General features: G+C 39.1%; 1 protein-coding gene and 1 non-coding gene across 3 annotated transcripts in view; both read right to left on the bottom strand.

The window, feature by feature from the left end:
• The window catches only part of DAPP1 (dual adaptor of phosphotyrosine and 3-phosphoinositides 1), a 55,304-nt gene that overhangs the window by 24,990 nt on the left and 9,476 nt on the right, over positions 1-20,838 (bottom strand). The window contains exons 2-3 of one of the 2 annotated variants that reach the window (XM_024574733.3): positions 13,452-13,574; positions 8,958-9,091 (exon numbers count right to left, since the gene is read on the bottom strand). In XM_024574733.3, coding sequence (XP_024430501.1) covers positions 8,958-9,091; positions 13,452-13,574 — 257 coding nt within the window. The remainder of the gene's footprint in view (positions 1-8,957; positions 9,092-13,451; positions 13,575-20,838) is intronic. The other variant, XM_045183655.3, reaches the window with a different exon arrangement.
• LOC112317914 (small nucleolar RNA SNORA42/SNORA80 family) lies at positions 6,283-6,420 on the bottom strand. The gene has a single exon (XR_002976163.1). It is a non-coding gene; the product is annotated as a small nucleolar RNA SNORA42/SNORA80 family (small nucleolar RNA).

The raw sequence follows: 20,838 nt of genomic DNA, 5'->3' as shown, positions 1-20,838 counted from the left end.
GCAGCTCACAAGTTAGAGAGAATGTAAAATCTTGTGTTTTATCTTCAAGGTTGATGCTAAGTTTTTATCCTGCTCCATATGAAAATGGTTTTTTAAATGATGCTCTAGAAAGATGCACCTACTCCATCTTCTTTCTGCATGTAACCAGGCATACATACCCCAGGCATACTTCTATTGATTCTATTTTCTTATTGCTGCTTTAACAAATCACCACAAGTGTAGTGACTTAAAAGAACTGAAGTGTATTATCTTACAGTTCTGGAGGTCAGAAATCTCAAATGAGTCTTACTAATCTAGAATCATGGAATTGACAGAGCTGGCTTCCTTCTGGAGGCTCTAGAGGAGAGTCCATTCCTTTGCTTTTTCCGGTTTCTAGAGCCTGCCCGCTTTCCTTGACTGGTGGCTGCATTTCTCTACCCTCTAAGCCAGCAACAGCAGGTCAAGTCTTCTCATGTGGCTATGTCTCTGGTTGTCCCTCTTCTGCCTTTGTCTTTCACTTATAAGGATGCTGGACAATCCAGAATCACCTCCCTATCTCAATGGCAGCTGATCAGTAGGGTTAATTAATCTGCAAGCTTAATTCCGTCTCAACATGTAACATAACTTATTCACAGGTTCAGGGAGAGATGTGGGCATTTTTGGGGGTGCCATTATCCTGCCTGCCACAGTATCAGTCCCTGGGAGAGCATGGCTATAGGGGCAGTTGCGCTGCTGTGTAAGGACCTCTGGGCTAGTGTTGCTCCTGGAAACTGCAGTGCTGTAACCATTTGGTATTATGAAGCCATTGCCTTTACAACAGACACATTCTCAAACCTTATGAGCTCCTCAGAGCAGGTATGGCTCCAAACTTATCTTTGTCCACCCACCTCTTGATAGAGTTTCTGACATAATGAAGTCTTGAGTGAGTGAGTGAGTGAATAAATGAATGAAGGAATGTCACGGTAATTCAGGTGTAAGGCAGGAAAGAACCTGGATGGGCCAGCCTCCAAGGTCCACAACCATCTTGACCCAGGGCACAGACAGGACAACTTCAAGTGCAGCTCTCCAAGTCTCCTGTGGGGGACCCAAATTCTATTTTGAAATCCTCTTCTAAAGCTTAACCAATAAAGGTTAAACTGAAGCAAATGATATTGAGTCAACCAGGAAAGTAGAACTGACTATAAATTAATTTTAACTAGCAAGACCATGAATGAAGCTAGATTGAATCATGGCATGAAGAAAATGATAAACTACTTAAAAAATGGTAACTTCCCCTGATAAAAATTTGGTCTCCTAGAAGACAGGTCTCCTGAGTTGGCCATTCTGCCCAAGGAAGAACCAATATGCAGACTTCCTGGGATGGCTGTTAGGTTTACAATGATTTCCCCTTCTGAAGAAACCATCACATCCCAATACAGAAGTAGATCCCAGGCCCTGGCTCCCCCCTAAACACCTCATCTGGGCCGCACTCACTGGACTCACTTCCTGGAGATCTGTTTAGTTACTTCTCTGGAGAGAAGGTCCACTAACTTCGGTTTCTCAAGTATATATATACACGAAGGAAACTGTTGTTTCCTGCTTTTCACATAAAGCCTGGTTTCAGAACCACTTGCTGGAGGTACATTTTTGAAGTGATCAGAGCAGGACCAAGGCAGCCATTTCAATTTTCTGAAAGTTTCAGAGCTGTCGTGATCACTGGGCTGGTTCCTTATTGTTGTTCAGCATGTCCTTATATTCTTGGAGGAAATACTAACATCCTTCCAAAAAATTCTACTTCTCTCCCTGTATCATCATCATCATTCTTCTTCTTCTTCTCCTTCTCTTCCTCCTCCTCCTCCTTCTCCTCCTTCTCCTTTCTCCTTCTCCTTCTCCTTCTCCTTCTCCTTCTCCTTCTCCTTCTCCTTCTTCTTCTTCTTCTTCTTCTTCTTCTTCTTCTTCTTCTTCTTCTTCTTCTTCATCAGTTTGTCAGGATTTCAATCAAATGAAACTTACATAATTAAGCCATTACAGACTCACTATAATTTTCACTCAAGGTCCGAGATGTGCCTTGACTCCATAGGAGAGGAACTCTGGGTTAATTATATCCCAAACAGATTAACTCCAGGACTTGGTTGGAAGATTCAGATAAAAGTCAACTGGAGGCAGGGCTGGTAGAAGGAGAAGAGAGAGGAGGATCAGCAACCACAGGTCTTGGAAACCTGGCTGCTAATTTCACTTCAGTTTCTGTGCTACATGGAGGAGACTGTTTCCTGCCTTTGACTGAAACTTGGTTTCAGAAATGCTTGGTGGAGGTACATTTTTGAGGTGATGAGAGCAGGACTGTGGTAGGCATTTCAATTTGCTTTGACTAAACTGTAACTTACAGGACACCTACTCTGTATGTAATACTGTGAGACTGCATTGGAGGAACTCACCTTGTATTCCAGCAGGAAGAGTAAGAACAGTCTCAGGCTCCACGTATTGGTGTGATATATGAAATACAGTATAATGCAAGAGCACAATACAGTATAATGCAAGATCACTCCCAAAAGGGAAACTGTAGGATATTTCTTTTATGCGCTATATCTAGTGCTTTACTTAGCAGGTTCCCCAGCTGGACTATAAGGTGTTTGAGGGCAAGGATGATATCTGATTCATCACCAGATTGTCAGTGGCTAACAGTACCCAGTTTATAGTTGGCACTCAATGTCTATCTGATGAATTGTAGTAACATAAGATCACATCCACTCATGTTTCATTATTGACCTCAAGCTCAGAAAACAAGCTTTGCAACTGGCTTATGCATGATGGGTTCCTCTGTCTCTTCCTGCCAGAGGGAAGTGGCTTTCTGGTGGAGTGAGGGGGTGGGTTTAGAAATATTCAAGATTTTTCTCCTTTCTTCTTTGTAACCTGCTGTGTAAGTGGACTTTATAACTCATCATAAAATGGTGCTAGTTAAGCCACATTCATTTACAGAGAAAGGGACTTAAAATTTGAAAAATATTATAAACATTTGATAAATATAAATTCAGCTGTCCCTAAACTAACTCTTCATGATATACCAAAGAATGTATAGCTCTTGTGTATAATATGGAATGAATTACCCCAAAAAGGGCTTCATTATAACAATAATAATGATTGAGTATTTATGCCCTGCTATGAATCATTCTAAATGTCTTACATGCGTAATTTCATTCAATTCTCACAGAAGTCATGAATTTTTAAGGTATGAACTATTATGTCATCAGCTCAATTTTATAACATGATGAAACCTGAAGTTCAGAGAAGTTACGAAACTTGCAGGAGGACACACAGTTGGTAAACAACAGAGACGGGAGTGGACTGGGAATTTGTGTGCACTCGCTATACTCTATACTGTTCTCAGCCTTGGTGTGGTCTCCACCATGGAAACTGTCTATGGCCTGTGAGTTATGCTTTATCTAGTGTGGACAAGAGAGCATATGTATAAGCCAAAATTCAAAGAAATGGATTCTTTAGGAGAAAGCTTCAGGAAAAAAGATGTGAGTTTTTGCATCAACATTTCTCACCAGGGCTCAGTTTCTTGACTGGTACAGAAGAAATTAAGTGGTCTCCAGATCCTTGCCCATTCTCACATCTGTAAATCTAGTTAGACGCACAGGCCCAATTGAGGGGAAGAAATATTAGAGTGCTTTGTAATTAAATGCATGTCCTGTTTCCTGCAGATGCACAACATTCATTTTAAATACTTTTTTCCTGATGTCATTTAATCTTTGCATCTCATTTTTATTTTCCTCCATTAAACTTCAAATTTTATTTTGCCTTCTTATAGTTACATAGGTTCTTTTGTATCTTTCCTGGAGAGACAGGAATGAGATGGGCCAAAGTATTGGGGTGATGTTTTCTAGTCAGTCTTTTAATGTTTTAAGATTTCCTCTAGTATATGTGTAATTTCTCAAATGGCAATAAATATAAAGATAGATGTTCAAGTTGACTTGCATTCTTTAGAACAATGGATTGACATCACAAACCAAAAATATTATTATAGACTTCAGAGACGGAGGGATAGGACTGAAATACGTATTGCAGCCATATCCTATAAACATCTTATTATATGCTGTGGTAGAGATTCTTCCCGTCCACACCCATTTAAGGCCATGCTGTGCAGTGGCAATATATAGGTAATCCAGTGTCACCGTGGGAGCAGCTCAGGAGGGCGCAATGGGAATGGAATGTGTATTCACTTTAGAACTGCAGTAGTCTGCATTCCAACCTCAGCTCTGATGTTTACTAGCTGTGCAAACTTGGGGAAATACAATAACTTAAAATTTCTGAATTTTGATTTCCTTGTTTGAAAATGGTACTACTTCACACATTATTGTGGGTGGTTCAGAAGATTGAATAATTTGATATTAGTCACAACATCTAATAGAATGCCTAGAACTAGTAAGTACTCCGCAAATGTGGGTCTCATCCTCTTCCTTGCTTGCTTTTTCCTTTATCAAACACACCTCATTACAAACTAAGAAAATACATATTTTTGGCAAACACAAACTAAAAGAAGTGATTCCTGGTCGTGGTTTGGCAAAATTTCAACTTGTCAGCAATTATTTTCAGAAATGTCACACAATTCTCAAATTAAAGATAATTTTAACTTAATTATTTAAAAATGGTACCTGAGTAGAATGGCTGGTGTCAAAAAATAAAATAATAACAACTGTAGTGGTTATCAAGAGGTTGGGAATCCCCACAACAAAACAAAAAGAGAAGTGGAAATTTGACATTTAAGAAAGAACCAGATAGGATCTTCAAAACCAAGAACCAATTACTATAAAGGGTAAGTACAAACAAAGCACTTGACTAATATGATAGTTTTTCATGCTGTTAGGTGATTAAAGTCACAACACAGTGATTCCTACAATGAATCATATATGACAATTTTATATACATAAGTGTTGCAATAGAAACAAAAGGTAATGGGAAAGGTAATTTTTGTTGTAATAATATTTAGAATTTAACATAAAGAGAATTGTTGTCTATATTTTCAAGAATATATAGGAAATGGCCAATTACAAGAGGAGACAGTAAAAATTAATAAGGGACTAAACATATATAAAAAGTCTCAAATTTTCAAGCCTATTTGGGTTGAATTTCAAAGCCATGTACAATATGAAGAGATGTTTTATGTAACATCTTAATATTACAAATGGAAGGAAAATTCCGAATTGAATCATTACTGACATACATATAACACATGACATCATTTCCAATTATTCTCTGTATAAACTTTGGAAGTGAATGTTAATCGTCAGGGGTCTGCTGGTTGTGGCGTTGCCACACAGCTGCAGCACAGGCGTTGGTAATGGGATGGATATCCCATGTGAAATGTGGGGGTAATTTGATTCTTTTATGGGTTGGGACATACTACAGAACAAAACTGACAAAAATCCTTCTTCTCATAGGGTTTATGTACTACAGCAAAGATTTTTAAAGTGAATTATAAATATATTAAAAGACAAAAGGGTCATGGAGGAAAGTACAGCAAGAGGGTACATGATTGGGTTTTGAGAATTAGAAATAGTTCATGAGTGTTTTGGGGTATGAATAAGGAGAAATTAGAGTGCACAGATATGTTAATGGAGATTAGAGAGATTTAAATGCAGATTATAGCAAGGTAAAGGGGAAATTATGATAAGAGAATTTTAAGGTTGTCAGGAGGATCCAATCTTGTTTAGGAAATCATTCTTCAGAGTAGGAGACAGAAATTCCTAGAGTTTAAAGAATAGGGAGTAGAAATAGAATGAAAAGAAAGATATTTTGAAATAGTATTCATCCTTTTAGATTAAAACTGTCACCTATCCTGAGCACAAATATTTTCTTATGACCCAGAACCAAGTGTTCTGGGTTTCACTCTACTCAAGACATTAAATATAAGTGCAAGGCAAGAGTGCAAGGTTGTTGGCTATTTGAAGATCTCCGTTGCCCTCAGATGTGATTCCATCGCTTACAGTGGATGAGTGGGAGAAAGTCTCTCTTAAATAAACTCACTCTCCAGGCACTACAATGTAAGACTGGCCCGAATGGGGTCTGGGCTGAGGAGAGGCCTGAAATACCCAAGTTTAGTCCTTCCCTTTCTGAGGATCTGGAGGTCAGAACCCTGGCAGGGCCTCCTCCACTGTGCAGGCAAATGCTTCCTTCCCTTGGTGATCTTTTACACAACAAAAACTTGAAGAAGAATTTGAACTTTTTCTAGTGGTGCACCAGGAATCATCAACCTGGAGGTCTGCTGATCACAGGGAACCAACACCAGAAGCCAATTCTTTCTTCTTCTTTTTTTTTTCTTAACACTGTACAACCCCCCTTTCAGTGCTCACAGCCTGCAGGTAAGGAGGCTGGGCAATGTTCAAGGCTGCAAGTTACTCTGGCATGGGTACACTATTAGAGAGCCACAGACAAGGGCCCACCATAAATCCATTATCATGCTCCAGAAGCCAATACTTTTTAAAAAATCCTCACCTGAGGATTTTTTTAAAAATTGATTTTAGAGAAAGAGGGAGAGAGAAAGAGAGAAACATTGATTGGTTGCCTCCCATATGTACCCTGAATGGGGATCGAACCAGCAATCTTTAGGTGTACAGAATGATGCTCTGACCAACTGAGCCACCTGACCAGGACAGATGCCAACTCTTGAATGAACAAGACACCTATTTTTAAGAGGTGGCATCCCAGTTTCCATTCACCATTCTTCATAGGTCACAGTGCTGACTCTGTGGCTTCCAAGGGACTTCTAGGCTCAAGTCATCATGACTTCAGCACCTTATCTAGTTTCCTGAAGCCTGTTACTCCCAGAGGGCAAAACTGGAACACCTATTTGTCATGGGTTTTGCCCCTTGTTCCTAGCCTTCATGGCTTTGCCTTCATCTGGATGGGGTGGATAAGAGACATATTTCATAGAGTTAGTAGAATCTAACTCAAGAGCTAGAAGCCAGTAAGTCAAGTGTCTGTCCATCAGCACCAGGATCCTGTAGCAGGGGTTCAAATAGCAGCAAATTCCTTACTGGGTAATGAACAGAACAGAGGAGATGGTAATGATAATGGTAGAGCAAGGTTTGGCTTTGGAGAATACTGTAGGAGTCAGGATTACAAATCCTTACAATCCCTAATGCATTCATCAGAAGCCTTCTTTAGCTAGATTAATATATTTACTGGGAAGTTTAACATTGTCCTAAATTCAGTGTCAGGAAGCCTTTACTTTAGAGCAGTCTGAGGTGATCCCCATGACTGGTGATTGGATCAGGGCCAGAAAGGTTCAACTAAAAATCTCTGCATTCATTTAATCTTAAATTGTTTTGAAATCTGTTGGTTGGCAGAATGGAAACCTTTTTTCCTAACTTCAAGAAAGTCCAGGAAAGAGTATAGAGAATGATCAAATGGGTTCAAAATAGGGTCCAGGAGGAGAATTTAAAAGAAGGGGGCTGACTTTGCATGGAGAAAGAAGAACAGGCTGGAGGTAACAATCATAATGGCGTTGAAGGCTTCAAATATTTCCTATTCATAGTCATCCATCCATTCATTCATTCACCCAAAGTGCCGTGCGCTGAGGGACATGCAGAAGGACAAAAATAGAAGCAGAGAGAACAAGTCTTTGGTTTCAAAAATCTCTTCTCCATTGCCAGTGACCAAGATTTGAACAAAATTGAGTGTAGGTTGGAAACAAGCAGGAAATAAGTCTGAAGTGAAGGGATTTGAGAAATTGAAATGCTTGCCAAATCCACAGTAGCAGTGGAAATAAATACAACCTTACTTGCCATTTGCTTATGAGAACTACTTCTGGTTAAGTGGTGAAGTAATTTTCAGAGTTGATGGAGAGAATTTCCAACAGAAAAAAAACTACAGCTTCAATCTGTAGTTTGGAATATTCTGTGATAGGCCTTGTGTGGTCAGTATTAAGTAAGGCAAATATTTCATGGTTTCCACTGTGCTTTTCATCTATACTCTACACTGTGTGATTTATATCAGGGTCTATCCAGACCACAGGAATAGCACAGAAGAAAAAACCATAATGGCATTTCTTCCCACCACACTGTAGTTAACAAAAACCCCCGTGGCCGTGTTTACCAAGAAAACAGTATGTATGAATTCACCGTAACCAATTGGGTTACTAAATCTTGAGTTCCTCTGTGCCACAGGTTCTTGGAATTGCCCAACTCTTGATTAACTGAGAGTTACCATTTAGTTACCATTACATATAAAACTGTGACTTTATATCAAAAATATAGGGGTGATCTTTTACTTTATTTAAATAGTATGGACAAAAAAATCTTGATGATTCAAATACTAAGATAGTGTTTTTTTTTTTTAACTCGCAGATTTTGGTTTGACTCTAACAACTTAAATAAGTAAGTTTAAATTTTTTCAGCCACATATAAAAACAATTTAAAAACTTATAAGAAACCAAGACAAGAGAAACAGAATTTTATGATGAAATGAAGGAACTGCTCAGAAGAGCAATTGCTAGTCAATATTTTCAATATTCAATGATCTGTGTGGGAATTTAAATATGACTTTTATTTTTTATGAACAGAATGATCTGTTACAAATCTCCCCAATATGCAAACTACCCATATCTAAAATTATGAGGAATCAAAAAGTTGTTCTTACTGTGCTCTTTCTTTGTTTATTGTATATACTATTATAAAGTGAATAGGTCAATTTAAAGAAATTGTGCGCTTTTAATCAAATCCTTTAAACAACATTCTGACAAAAAGTCTCTACTTTGTGCAAAGCACTTTGTTTTCTCCTTAAAAATACTGAAATACATATAAATATAAATATATATATAATTTATGAATGTAGCACATGAGACAGTTATTGGAAAAAAGTTTCTAATATATATCCAGTTGCATGTCATACGCACCTAATTCAATAGAAGTGACAAGTGTTTAATTGAAATCCACCTGTTGCTCCTCCATCCTGAAACAATGTCTTATACATTAAGCCTCTATCTGTTCAGAGCTTACCTGTCTCACTTCCAATCAAAGGCTGATTTGCAAAATGCTTGACAAAATCCTTCAAAGATGGGAATTCATTGAAGCCAAATTTAAATGAATATCCAGTATATTCAACATGAAAGTGTTTGACAGAATCTTTCGCTCTGAAAGGGGAAAAGAAATGCTTAATGTTATTTAACAAATAAATATCATTTTTGAAGGAAAATAGTAACCTTAGGTATTTGTATCACCATTAAACCCCCCTAAAAACTGAGACTTATGACACAATCATTGAAATCATTGGCATTTTTAAAGCACAGGGGTTTTTTGGGGGGAAACTGTGCTCTTAACAACTTTTCACTCCAATGGAGGATAAGAGACAATTGTCTATGCATTCCCTATGCATTTTGTGACTTGTCAAAAGAGTCCTTGCACATTAACTTCCCCAAGGAGCATGAGCTTAAGAAGGGCAGGGAAAAGAGATGATGGAAATGACAAGTCACATCTTCCCCACATTCTCCCCTGTCCTTGGCCTAACTTCCGTAGTTGTTTGGCAGTCTGAATTCTACTTCTGTCACTGAACTAGTTATGGGAGTCCACCCCTTTCCCTCCCATGCCAGTTCCACTGCTTATTGACTAAAATATCAAATTCCCTATGTTTAATTTTCCACTTCATTTTTGGAATGAGGCAGAGCTTTAAACAAATTATAAATTACTTACAGTATATATGAGATCTGTCCAGAAAAAGTCCAACTACTGTTAATATAACAAGAATGGCTTGTGTGACCTCGATGTAAACTGGCAGCCAAGGAGAGTGGACTGGAATGTGCATGTGTGAACAATGATGACTCCACTGTACTTGTCAGTGGGGGTTGTAGACACCACTGAGTGAGCGTATGTACTGTGTGGCCATCGTATTCAAAATGACTGAGTGAGTAGAGTAATGAATCTGCGTCAAATTTTGTGTTACGCTTAAATGTTCCTCTGCAGAAGTTATTCAGATGATACAGAAGGCTGCAGCTATGGGCAGCTGGTGATTGGCAGCTGCATCATGGCAACACACTTACTCATGCATCACGTCTCATGCAGAGTGTTAATGGGGAAACATCAAATCACCCCATTGACTAAGCCCCACTACATCCAAGATTGGGCACCCTGTGACTTCCGGCTTTTCCCAAAACTAAAATCATCTTTGAAAGGGAAGAGATTTCAGACCATCAATAAGATTCAGGCAAATACAACGGGGCAGCTGATGGCAATTGGGAGAACTGTGTGAGGCCCCAAGTTATCCACTTCAAAAGGCATCATTGAAGCATCATTGTCCTATGTACAGTGTTTCTTCTATCTTGTATCTTGTTCAATAAATGTCTTTATTTTTATAGTACATGGCTGGATACCTTCTGGAGACACTTCGTATATTTTATTTGAATCCCACTATTCCTCTCCTCTCTGTGAAGGGCAGGCTCTAGCTTTCACATGCATCAGAAACCAGAATCAACCCTGGCAGGGTAGCTCAGTTCATTAGAGCATAATCCTAATATGCTAAGGTTTCGGGTTTGATCCCTGGTCAGAGTACATACAAGAATTGTCTAATGAATGCATAAATAAGTGGAACAACAAATTGATCTCTCTCTCTATCTCTCAAATCAATAAAAATTCAGAATCACTTGAAGGTCTTGTTAAAATCTTGATTTCTGGGCCCTACCTCCTGATTCAGTAGGTCCAGGGTGGGGCCTGAGAATCTGCATTCCTACCACTTTCTCAGGTGATGCTACTGGTCTGGGGACCACACTTTGAGAACTGCTGCTCTAGTCCAGCTGGACCTACATTTCTCCTAGGATTTTTCACTGTCCCTTAGCTCATACATTTCCCTTCATCTGCAACTGCTTCCCCCTTGTTTCTGACCAAGCATCTATTCAAATACCACCTACTCTGACACATACTGCAAGATTCGTCCAGCTTGGGTTACTTGCTTTTCCTCTTCTAAGAATCCAAGCACTTATTTTGCTGTCTTTCATGTTATTTACTGCACTCTACTTTGTAGTGAGGTATTTGGAAATATCTTATTACTCATGTAAGGCTACCCTTCCTAAGGGCAAATTCTTTGAATCTCCTATAAGATTTGTTAAAATGGTTGGCACAGAGTGGATGCTCTTAAATATTTATTTATTATCCTGAGCTGGTCTATGATTCTTGTCACATCTGCTATGTGTGTGTGCGTGTGTATGTGTATGTTTAAAGCATTTAAAAGTGCTTGTAAGGGGAATTAATTGCTTATAGTTAAATTTTTATATAGATGTAATATATATGCCATCTATTTGTAAGGAGCTAATAATCCATTTGTTCAGATGAAACATATATAAGTGAAAAGTTAACATGCTTTGATCCCATAATTCCACAGTCTTGTTTGAGATTTTTGGGAGACACATACAGTAGAGGATCCTTAGTGTAACCCTTTGATGAATTTTTAACATTTGTTGCTGATCAAAAAAGCACAGTTCCTGCTTCCACCTAAACAGAATTCCATTTTTGATTAATAGTTTCCCCAAAAATGTTTAGAAAATTTGCAAAGAAAAGACAGCTGAGGAACATAAAAATGTTAATGCTTTTTTTTTTTTTTTTTTTTTGCTGTGACCCACTTATTTACCCCACCACCTTCCCACCTATTTTTCTCGTTTCCCTTAGAATAGCCTCTAGACTTCCAGTGAGCCAGGGAATGGAAGGTGTAGCAGGCAGCATTCCAACACAGCCCCAAAGTTCTCAGCTCCTGGAGTATACACACTTTCCCCAATTACCCAATACGATGCCAATATAAATGCTGCTGTGAAGGCATTTTTCTGATAATTAAGGCCCCAAATCAGCGGACCTTAAAATAAGAAGACTGGGTGGGCCTGAATTAATCATGTAAGAGTTTTGGTAAAAACAGTTTCCTCTGGCTGGTCACAGAAGAGGAAATCAGAGATATATGCTCTAATGGTCTAGGAAATAGCAAACGTCCATGTGAGCTGCCTATCGGGGCCACTTGGCAAAGAACTGTGAGTGGCCTCTAGGAGCTGAGAGTCATCCCTGGTTTATAGCTATATGGAAAATGGGGAGCTCAGTCCTACAGCAGCAAGGAAATGAATGAAGAAGAAAGGAGAGAGTGAAGGAAGAGGATACTGAGCCCCAGAGAAGCCACAGCCTTTGCCAACACCTATATTTCACCCTGGTAAGAGGCTGAGCAGAGAATCTAACTATATCATGCCTGGACTTCTGATGTACAGAAACTGTGAGATAATCAATTTATGTTGTATTAAACCACTAAGATGTAGGGTAATTTGTCACCCTCCATTTTCTATACTACATTTTCTATGTAGTATACTACTATGTAGTGTAGTACATTTTCTATGTAGTATAGAAGATGTGGAAGGCCCAAGTCCAAATAGAAGATAAGAAGATACATTAATATTGGCTTTTGCACTCATAGCAGCCTGCCATCAATTATTTAAGGAAATCTGTTTATAGCCATTTTTTTCCCCCATCAGAAGGAGAGGAGATTTAAAAAAAAATATTGCTGAGCTGGATAGAAATGAGGGTTCAGAGAGAAAGGAGTGTAGAGGTTGCTACTGAGACAGAGACAAGGAGGCCTGGACCATGTGGAGCAGGAAAAAAAAAAAAAGAAAACCTTTTTATGAGGGATCAGTGATCAACGTGAGGGAGGGAACCTGTTGCTTTCTTTCGAGGGTACATGGAGACGCCATCAGAGCAGTAACAAAATAGGAATAGTTTGAGGTTAATGGGCAGGTGGCTGAAGGCAGTTTCATGGAGTCCTGTGTGCCTAGTCTAAGCCAGGGACCCACATAGACTTGCTACTTGCCGACAGAAGGCAGAGTGACAGATGCTGACTGAGAACCATCGGCTCCCCCTGCTTATCTCATGGCGAGGCCAACCTCTCTGATAGGAAGGCCATCCAGGGGAGAGGGGGGAGGAGAGAGACCCTGGTAGGACTGGGCAGTCACTGTTTTTGATACCTAGTAGGGACTAGATTAACTTTGTTAACCTTCAGGGGAAATGGAACCTTGAGAAATAAGGTCAGTCCATTCACAGAAAAAGTAAAAGTTGCGTTAATGCCTGCCTGAGGTTGTGATAGTGAAAGCTGCACGTACACAAATCACTCTGAGTTTCCAGAGGAAGCAAGGACACTGGCCTGCATTCAGGGATGTGCATTCTGGTGCTGTTTGTATCCCCGGGCGCAAGACAGTTTATTACTTCAGGTTTCAGTTTCTTCATCAGTCAAGCCAGAGGTTCGGATTAAACAGTTCATACAGTGTCCTTCAGCTCTTACATTTTTTACTGGCTAATGGAAGGAGCAAGAATGTGTTTTACAGTTCCACTGCTCAGAGCTTGAAATTCTGAGACGGGCTGGTCTACCAGGAGCGAAGATGATTTTGTTATCTGACTATTTGAGTGTGATGATAAAGTCAACGGCCATCCAAGTTAAGAAATGGGACCATGTTGAATTCATAGAGTGACTAAGCATCCTACCTGACGGAGAGAGAGTACAGCCCAGTCCTTTCATTGCTGTCCCTCAGAAGGTAGCTACCATCACATCCGTTTGAGAGGAGGAGAGCCTCCGCTGCGTGGCGCGTAAGGTTGCTGTGATACCACCTAGGAAGGAGAGAACAGTGCGTTCACTCAGGGCAAACCGCAGGGTGACTCTTCTTTTACTGGCTTTTCCTCTCAAAGATCGCCTTGGCAATACTCCCCACATAGGTGGCCCAGAGACCAAGCTCTCAGCTGAAACAACAGCACGAGGAAATCAGTGGGCTTGACTAAAAGGAAGAGCAGAGACAGTTGGCTACCAACAAAGTGTTTTGGGCTGAATTGTATTCTGAAAATCGTAGGTTGAAGACCTAACCCCCAGAACCTCAGAATGTAACCTTATTTGGAAATAAGGTCTCTGGAAGTTATGAGGTCATTAGCATGGGTCCTAATCAATATGACTGGTGTCCTCTTGTAAAAAGGGAGATAGAATTGCAAATAGAGTGCCATGTAAATGTGCAACAAGTCAAAGAGAGAAGGCTGGAACAGACCTTCTCTCACAACCCTCAGAAGGAACCAAACCCATCGACACCTTGATTTCAGGCTTCTATCCTCCAGAACTGTGAGACAAGAAATTTCTGTTTAAGCCACCCATTTGTGATATTTTTGTCATGGTAGCCCTGGCAGACAACTACATAAAATTACTTGGTAAACAGGAAACTTTTTAAAAGTCCGAGTCAAAAATAACTGTAAGAATAGACTTCAGCCAATTTTTTTTCTTTCATTTGTTTTCTCTCTCACAGTCTCTCCTGCAAGCGTGGCACCGCTTTTTGCAGTGTGGAAACCACTGAGCTACTTAATGCTGGAGTCCATTGTCATGAGAAATTCAGATATTTTATAAGAGATATAAGCCACATTAAATATTGTTTCAAACTGACAAATATCTGTAGAGCTGAGGAAGTCCCAAGGATATTCAAATCAATCTTTGGGTTAAAAATAAAAAGGGTTTAGAAAAGGTAACATAAATCCATGATAGAAGAAAAAAATTCCAAGTGCTCTTCAAGAGAAGACGTAGTGAAAATAAAAAAGCTTTTTTTCATCTTTAATCCTCAGTTCCCCTGTTCCTTTCCCTAAAGGACACCAGTGCCAACCATTTTCTCGGGGTTCCTCCTAAGAGATGTCCTGTACATGTACAGCAGTGACTTTCAGCCGGTGTGCAGCAAGAGGCACACTGGTGAGCCGCAAGAACTTTTAAAACATGCAATCCCTAACGACTTAGTCAGGGGCACTGACCTCTTTTTCTTTAGATCATCAAATAGAAAAATGATAACAACCAACACAACAATAGCCAGCTGGTGTGAATGTCCTGACTTGAACCATAAATATATGGGAGTTGCATCTTATTGGTCATGTTGCATAATATGGTTCTGTGTGATTGGTTAATTCCTGGTACCAGAAATCTTTATGTGCAAGTATGAGCACAGATTTTTAAAAAGTCACTTTGGAGCAAAGAGTAGGTAATTACTATTATTATCATTTTGTAAATCAATCAAAATTATACCTATTTTTTGTCAGATGGGCAAAAATATTTTTTTGGTGTGCCACACGGAATTTTAATAATTAGTTCATGTGTGCTGCGAGATGAAAAAGGTTGAAAATTGTTGACCTAGAGACATTCAGAAATGTCCCCTCTCCTAATTCCATGGAAACAGAGCATTCTAGGCACACTCTTCTGCACCTTGCTCTTGTTCCCTTGAAGACTCGGGAGCCTCCCGCACGCATCGGTCCCACTACTGACCTCGCCCTTCCCTTCCCCCCACCACTCCTCACTGCTTTTCCACCCCTCTCCTTCCCATACACACACATACACCATTTTTATTTTGGGGGGCCATTACCCTACACCCTTTGTTGCTGCCAAAACCACATGGGCTAGGGGCCAGGGCTGGAAGGACAGACACCTCCTGTGTGTGTTTGGAAAATTTTTTGTTTTGGGGGGTTTTTTTCCTCAATAAAAAAGATTCTACTAAAAAAAAAAAAAGAGTTGGTGGAGGCAGTCCAAGGTGGTGATTAGGATTGAGGCTTCTGGCATTGGTTTGCTCGAATCCCTATCCAGGTGATAACTCTCAGAAGCTTTACAAGTTACAAAACCAATCTGAGCCTCAGCTTTCTCACCTCTAAGATGGATTCATAACAGCCCTCGTGGGTCAGTTGTGAGTACTGCTCACATTAACACACATGAGATGGTCAAAGCAGCCCTGGCAAACAGCAAAACTTCGTACACATCAGTTGTCAGCATGAAGTCACTGCCATCCACAAAGCCATAATTTGTGATGTGTCCTCTGTGGTGTGATCTTCTTGTTGCTCAAATATAATTTTGTATTACTTTTAATTTATTTCAGATAACAGACAGCTAGGTACCAGGGACAGTTGCTACCGAAAGGGACCCATAGTCCAGGGCAGTGCGGGGGAAGGGGACATGGGCAGTTATACAAATAATGTCAATAAAGGAAGTACTGTTAGCGAGGTATGCGTAGCGTACAAGGATTTAGAAGAAGAGCCTAACTCTGCGCATGAGGGACCCTGCTGTCATGAGCCACACTAGCGTCCACTGTGACATCCCCATGGCCTGAAATTTTAGCCTGGTAAGAAAAACTAGATGTAAGACCCTCTGTGGAAGGAAGCTTCTGCATAGGTCTCCAAGCTATTTGCTAAATGTGTGTTTCTTTAGCTTATTTCCTCTTTGGGGCAGAGATGTCTCCATCCTGTACTAGAAATGTATTTGCTAGCTGAAAACAATTACAAGGAAAAACATTTTATTAAAAAACCCATCGAGTTATTTACCCACAAAACATCCTTGTTCATTGGACTGATTCACAGACAAGTTCACATCTTCTCACTACAAAATGCTTTCAAAGGACAACTGGAACCTAAAGCTAACATAATGTTGTATGTCAATTATACTTCAATTTAAAAAAAAGACAGTTGGAGGAATTAAGAGCGAAGCTATAAAAATACTTCAGGTTTGGCTACAACCAAAGTTCTAATTCCTTTGATAGCTGAAACCCCCACAAGGGCGCAAGTTCTTAAATTCTTTGTGCCAATAACTAAATTTTGGATGGACATTTCAGAATAAGATTTAGTTTGAGCAAGCAGATCATGTATTTGAAGCAACAAAGTTTGATCAACAAAATTCTAAAATGTAAAGGATTTGGTCATTCTTTAGGATTCTTTTCGATGAGATCTGAAGTCTGTATTTAAAAAATTTACAAATTTCTTCTGATAATTACAGCTTGATGGCATTTTTTTTCTAAGAAAATTTGTATGGTAATCTTTTAATAATAATGATATGTCATAAATACAAGAAATAAATACATAAATAAACACTAAAATTTACTTGAGTATAAAGCAAGAAGAATCACACTGTGCTCCAATTTGGGACATCTCAGTGAATATTATTTTCTGGGTAGCGGCTTGCTGAGTCAGTTTTGACGTCTCTTGGATTTTATCAAGTCCTGAGCCTGGGCAAACCTGAGACAGAGTGCACCAGGCAGCCACCTACACACACTTCATGGCCACTGTGGGGCAATGAGGATCCTCAGTCCCCAAACAGCTCTCCCATGAATGCCTGGATCTCACCTTTACTTGAATTAAGCAATTCTTTTCCAGAAACTTAGGATGAGCATATCTTCCAGGGAACTGACTGTACATCCAAATAACATTACATGTCTTTTATAGAAATATGTCCACCTGTGTCTATGAAAACCTAAAGGTTAAAAATTGGTAGTTCCCTACCAATTTAAAAATCGAAGTTGGTAGTTCCCTCACAATCCATCTTCTCTACCCTGTGTCATTCAACTTTATAAGTCTTTATTTATTAAGCTTTAAATCTGTGCAAAGTATTGTGCAAGGCACTGTACTGGGAAGGTCAAAAGGGCAAAAATGGAAAATCCCGAGGCTGGGCTTCAAGGAACCATTAATCTAGTCAGAAGGACGAGATAAATACTTGCAAACTGTATACTACAGAGTGAAGCACCCAGCAGAGGTTTCAGGGAAAAAATCAAGGCCATTCCCTAAATGAGCCAATACCAAAGTAGGCCTTCAAGGACATGCAAGCTATTTTTTAAAGTGTGTATAATTTTTTGATTATAAAGTTTATGTAGTAAAAATTAAAATATACACACACACAGAAGAGAAAGTGAAAGTTTTTCACACAAGAGGAATTACATGTTTTAAATAAAGTCTCAGTACTAAACAGAGAAATGCACATTAAAACAAAAATGTGCCATTTTCTTTATCAATTAGGTTGACTAAAATTGAAGAGTTAGATAGTATTAACTATTAGATAATTTGGGGATGATGGATATTATTGTCCATGGTTGGGAGGGGGATAAACTGGAGGGGAATTCAGCAGAGCCAGCGTAACAGGACACGCACAGGTGACCGGAGACTCCACTTCTCGCGTCTGCCGAGCAGAACTCACGCGTGAGCAGAGGAAAGATGAACACAGGTGTTTGTTTCAGACATGTTTGCAAGAGTAAACATTTGGAGCCATCGTAAACACCCAGTAATAGTGAGATGACGAGGTTGAGTGCTCATGGATGAGATTATGTAAAAAGTTAACCAAAAGTGTTTGAAAATACATGAGTGCATTTTTGGTTGTCAAATGATGAGGGCAGGGGACTGGGTGCTGTGAGCACTTTGTGAGGTGGGCTGCCAGGAATGCTCCACATCTAATGAAGAATGATGAGTTCTGAGCAACCAAGAATTTTCTTGCTCAGAACACCAATTACACCCCCACTGAGAAACACTGGGGGTGTTGTACACACACACACACATTATAAGTTGACAGCTCTCAAAACATACTGTTAAGTTAGAGGAATTAGTGGTAGGTACGGAATGATACCACTAGTTGTATAAAATCACCCTTCTCTTCCTAAACAATACAACACATGTATGTGTACATATAATGAAGGCGAATGCATAAAATAAAAGTATACACCAAAGTCATAAGTATGGTTTCCGTAACGGAAGGAACCAGATTGAGGGTGTTGTTAAAGGAGATTTTAGCTTGATCAAATTTTCCTAATATAGCATGTTCTAATAAAAAATAGATTCATATATTTATTGGGTAACTAAAATTTGAAAATAAATGAGTTCATTTTTTCCATAATCCAACCTCCCAAGATAACCTGTTACTAATTTGTTTTATTTTCAGTTTATTCATCTACTGTTTATTAATTGTTGGAATTGGCCCGGCACTTGGATGGAGGGTGGGGTGGGGTGGAAGGGAATAACCAGAGCCAAGTCCTAGAGGCAATGGAATGCTAGCTGCGCATAGCATCAGAGCCCTGCATGGCGGTGGGTCTGCTTCAGGATGAGCGTCAAAGGGCAGTGGTCCCAAGTGATGAGATGAAGCCAGGAGGGGACTGATGCTGTGCTATGCTTGGTGCTGGATACTTACCGGTCCCTGGCCACTGTTACACAGGCTTTACTGATAGGGCTTTTACGGCTTAAAATGCATATCCGACAGTTCATTCCATGGAGTCCTAATTGCATGGACCTAAATTTCCTTTAATAGGAACTGTGTTTAAAAGGTTTTCTTTTATTTTGTTGTTATGATTCTTAGAGGGAAGAGTCAGATTTTAAGAAACTTAAGCTTATAAAATTTGGATGTCTCATTAAGATATGTAACATAAAATTACAAAAAAAGAAATAATTATTTAGAATGAGAAATCACAAAAAATTCAAATTAAAAAAGTTGATGAATATCACAAACATCACAACTCTGAGAAAAATAACTAATTTTTATTTATTAACTTATGTCCATACTTTTTCCCCTTTCTGTTTTTGACTGTATTATTATTTATTATTTCTTCATATAGTAACAATTTTAAAATATAGTTTTCTAGAGAGAGACTAGCACAGTAATTCAGTCTCTCACCTAGAATAATTTTTAAAATTGTTGATAGTGTAGAAAAGTTATTTTCAGCTTTATTGGTAATAAAGTTTTTAAGAATGTTGGCAAATTTGGGAACTTCCATTAGATTTCTCTCAAATGTAAGCTGTAAGATTCCAGAGCATTTGAAATGTTATGTACAGGGACTAATATTAAATACTCTTCGAGGTGACAATGTTTATTAACTGCACAGCTGAGGTCTGCAGCAAGGAGGGGCCCTGAGGCTGAAACTTCATTGTCTTCACAGTAAACTCATCTCTGGTGATTATAAAAGTCGTAAAGGACTTTTATTTTTTAAATTAAACAATTAAAATGTTTACCCTAATAAATAAAAGTCATGTATAATCTCCCATTGCAACCATCAAGTTGATTAAAATTCTTTTAAATTTTGTATAGTGTGTGAATAAAATCTAAACCCTAACATGACTCTCATCCAACCTTTGCCTACATATTACTAATGAAGGGAAACTCACTATTTCATAAGTAAGCTCACTCCATACTTCAGTACTTCCATGATTATTTCCAGGAATTGCTACTTCCTGCTTTCAACAGGTGGTCCAAGAGCTACTTTTTGGTGTTAAACTTTAAAAAATGACGACTTAAACAAATACAGGGTCTGGCAGAAGTAATGCCTGCTTGATTGTGGTTGGTAGAGAAATAAAATGGGTGTAATAATTTTAATTCGAACATTTCATCTAAAATATCATATGGTGTGCTTGAGTGTGATATTGTTCTGTTGCATGCTTATGATTTTGTAATAAAATATTTTGCAATAAAAAAGTGGTGTTATTTGTGTTGGACACTGTAGTTTAAAGCATTTAGAATGTATTCTCACCCCTCTCCATCACCTTCAACTTCTCCTTTTGTGACAGTCTTTCAGTCCCTTTAGCACCCAGGGACCTTACTACCCAGAAACCTTACCTCTTCTGACTACTTTCCAAATTCTTATAAACAACTTAATGCTAAGGCCTGACATGCAAAACAAGCCCCACAAGTCTCCCTTATTCTAGCTGCTGTCTGCATTACGGAAACCCAAGATTGCATTAGTTTCTTGACAATTGCATCATGCTGCTGATTCACACTAAACATACTATTGATTAAATCTCCCAAGTAGGTCATTTTTCTCTGCTGATCCATCGGGACTTCTCCAGCTACATTTGAAGGGTGACGTCTTTAGAAGTTAAGGGCAAGAAGAACCCTTTTTACTACTGGAAAATGCTAAGTGAAAAGGAAAGCTAATCAGCAGCCACTTACATCTGGAACATCCATGCAGTGGCAGTGGGAATTTCGTGGAGAAGAGACAACGCCTTTGTCTCCAGTCATTTCCTCAGCTAGTCTATCCACGCCAATGACCTCTACTTACTAGCACTGTGACCACTCTCAAGTAGCAACCTCAGTTTTCGCTCGTCTGTTAAGGTGACTACAATAATGCCT

The sequence above is a fragment of the Desmodus rotundus genome, chromosome 4 (genome assembly GCF_022682495.2).
Source record: "Desmodus rotundus isolate HL8 chromosome 4, HLdesRot8A.1, whole genome shotgun sequence".
In the NCBI taxonomy this organism is placed as follows: Eukaryota; Metazoa; Chordata; class Mammalia; order Chiroptera; family Phyllostomidae; genus Desmodus; species Desmodus rotundus.
The sequence above is the reverse complement of the archived record's forward strand: the minus strand, read 5'-3'. Positions and strand labels throughout refer to the sequence as shown.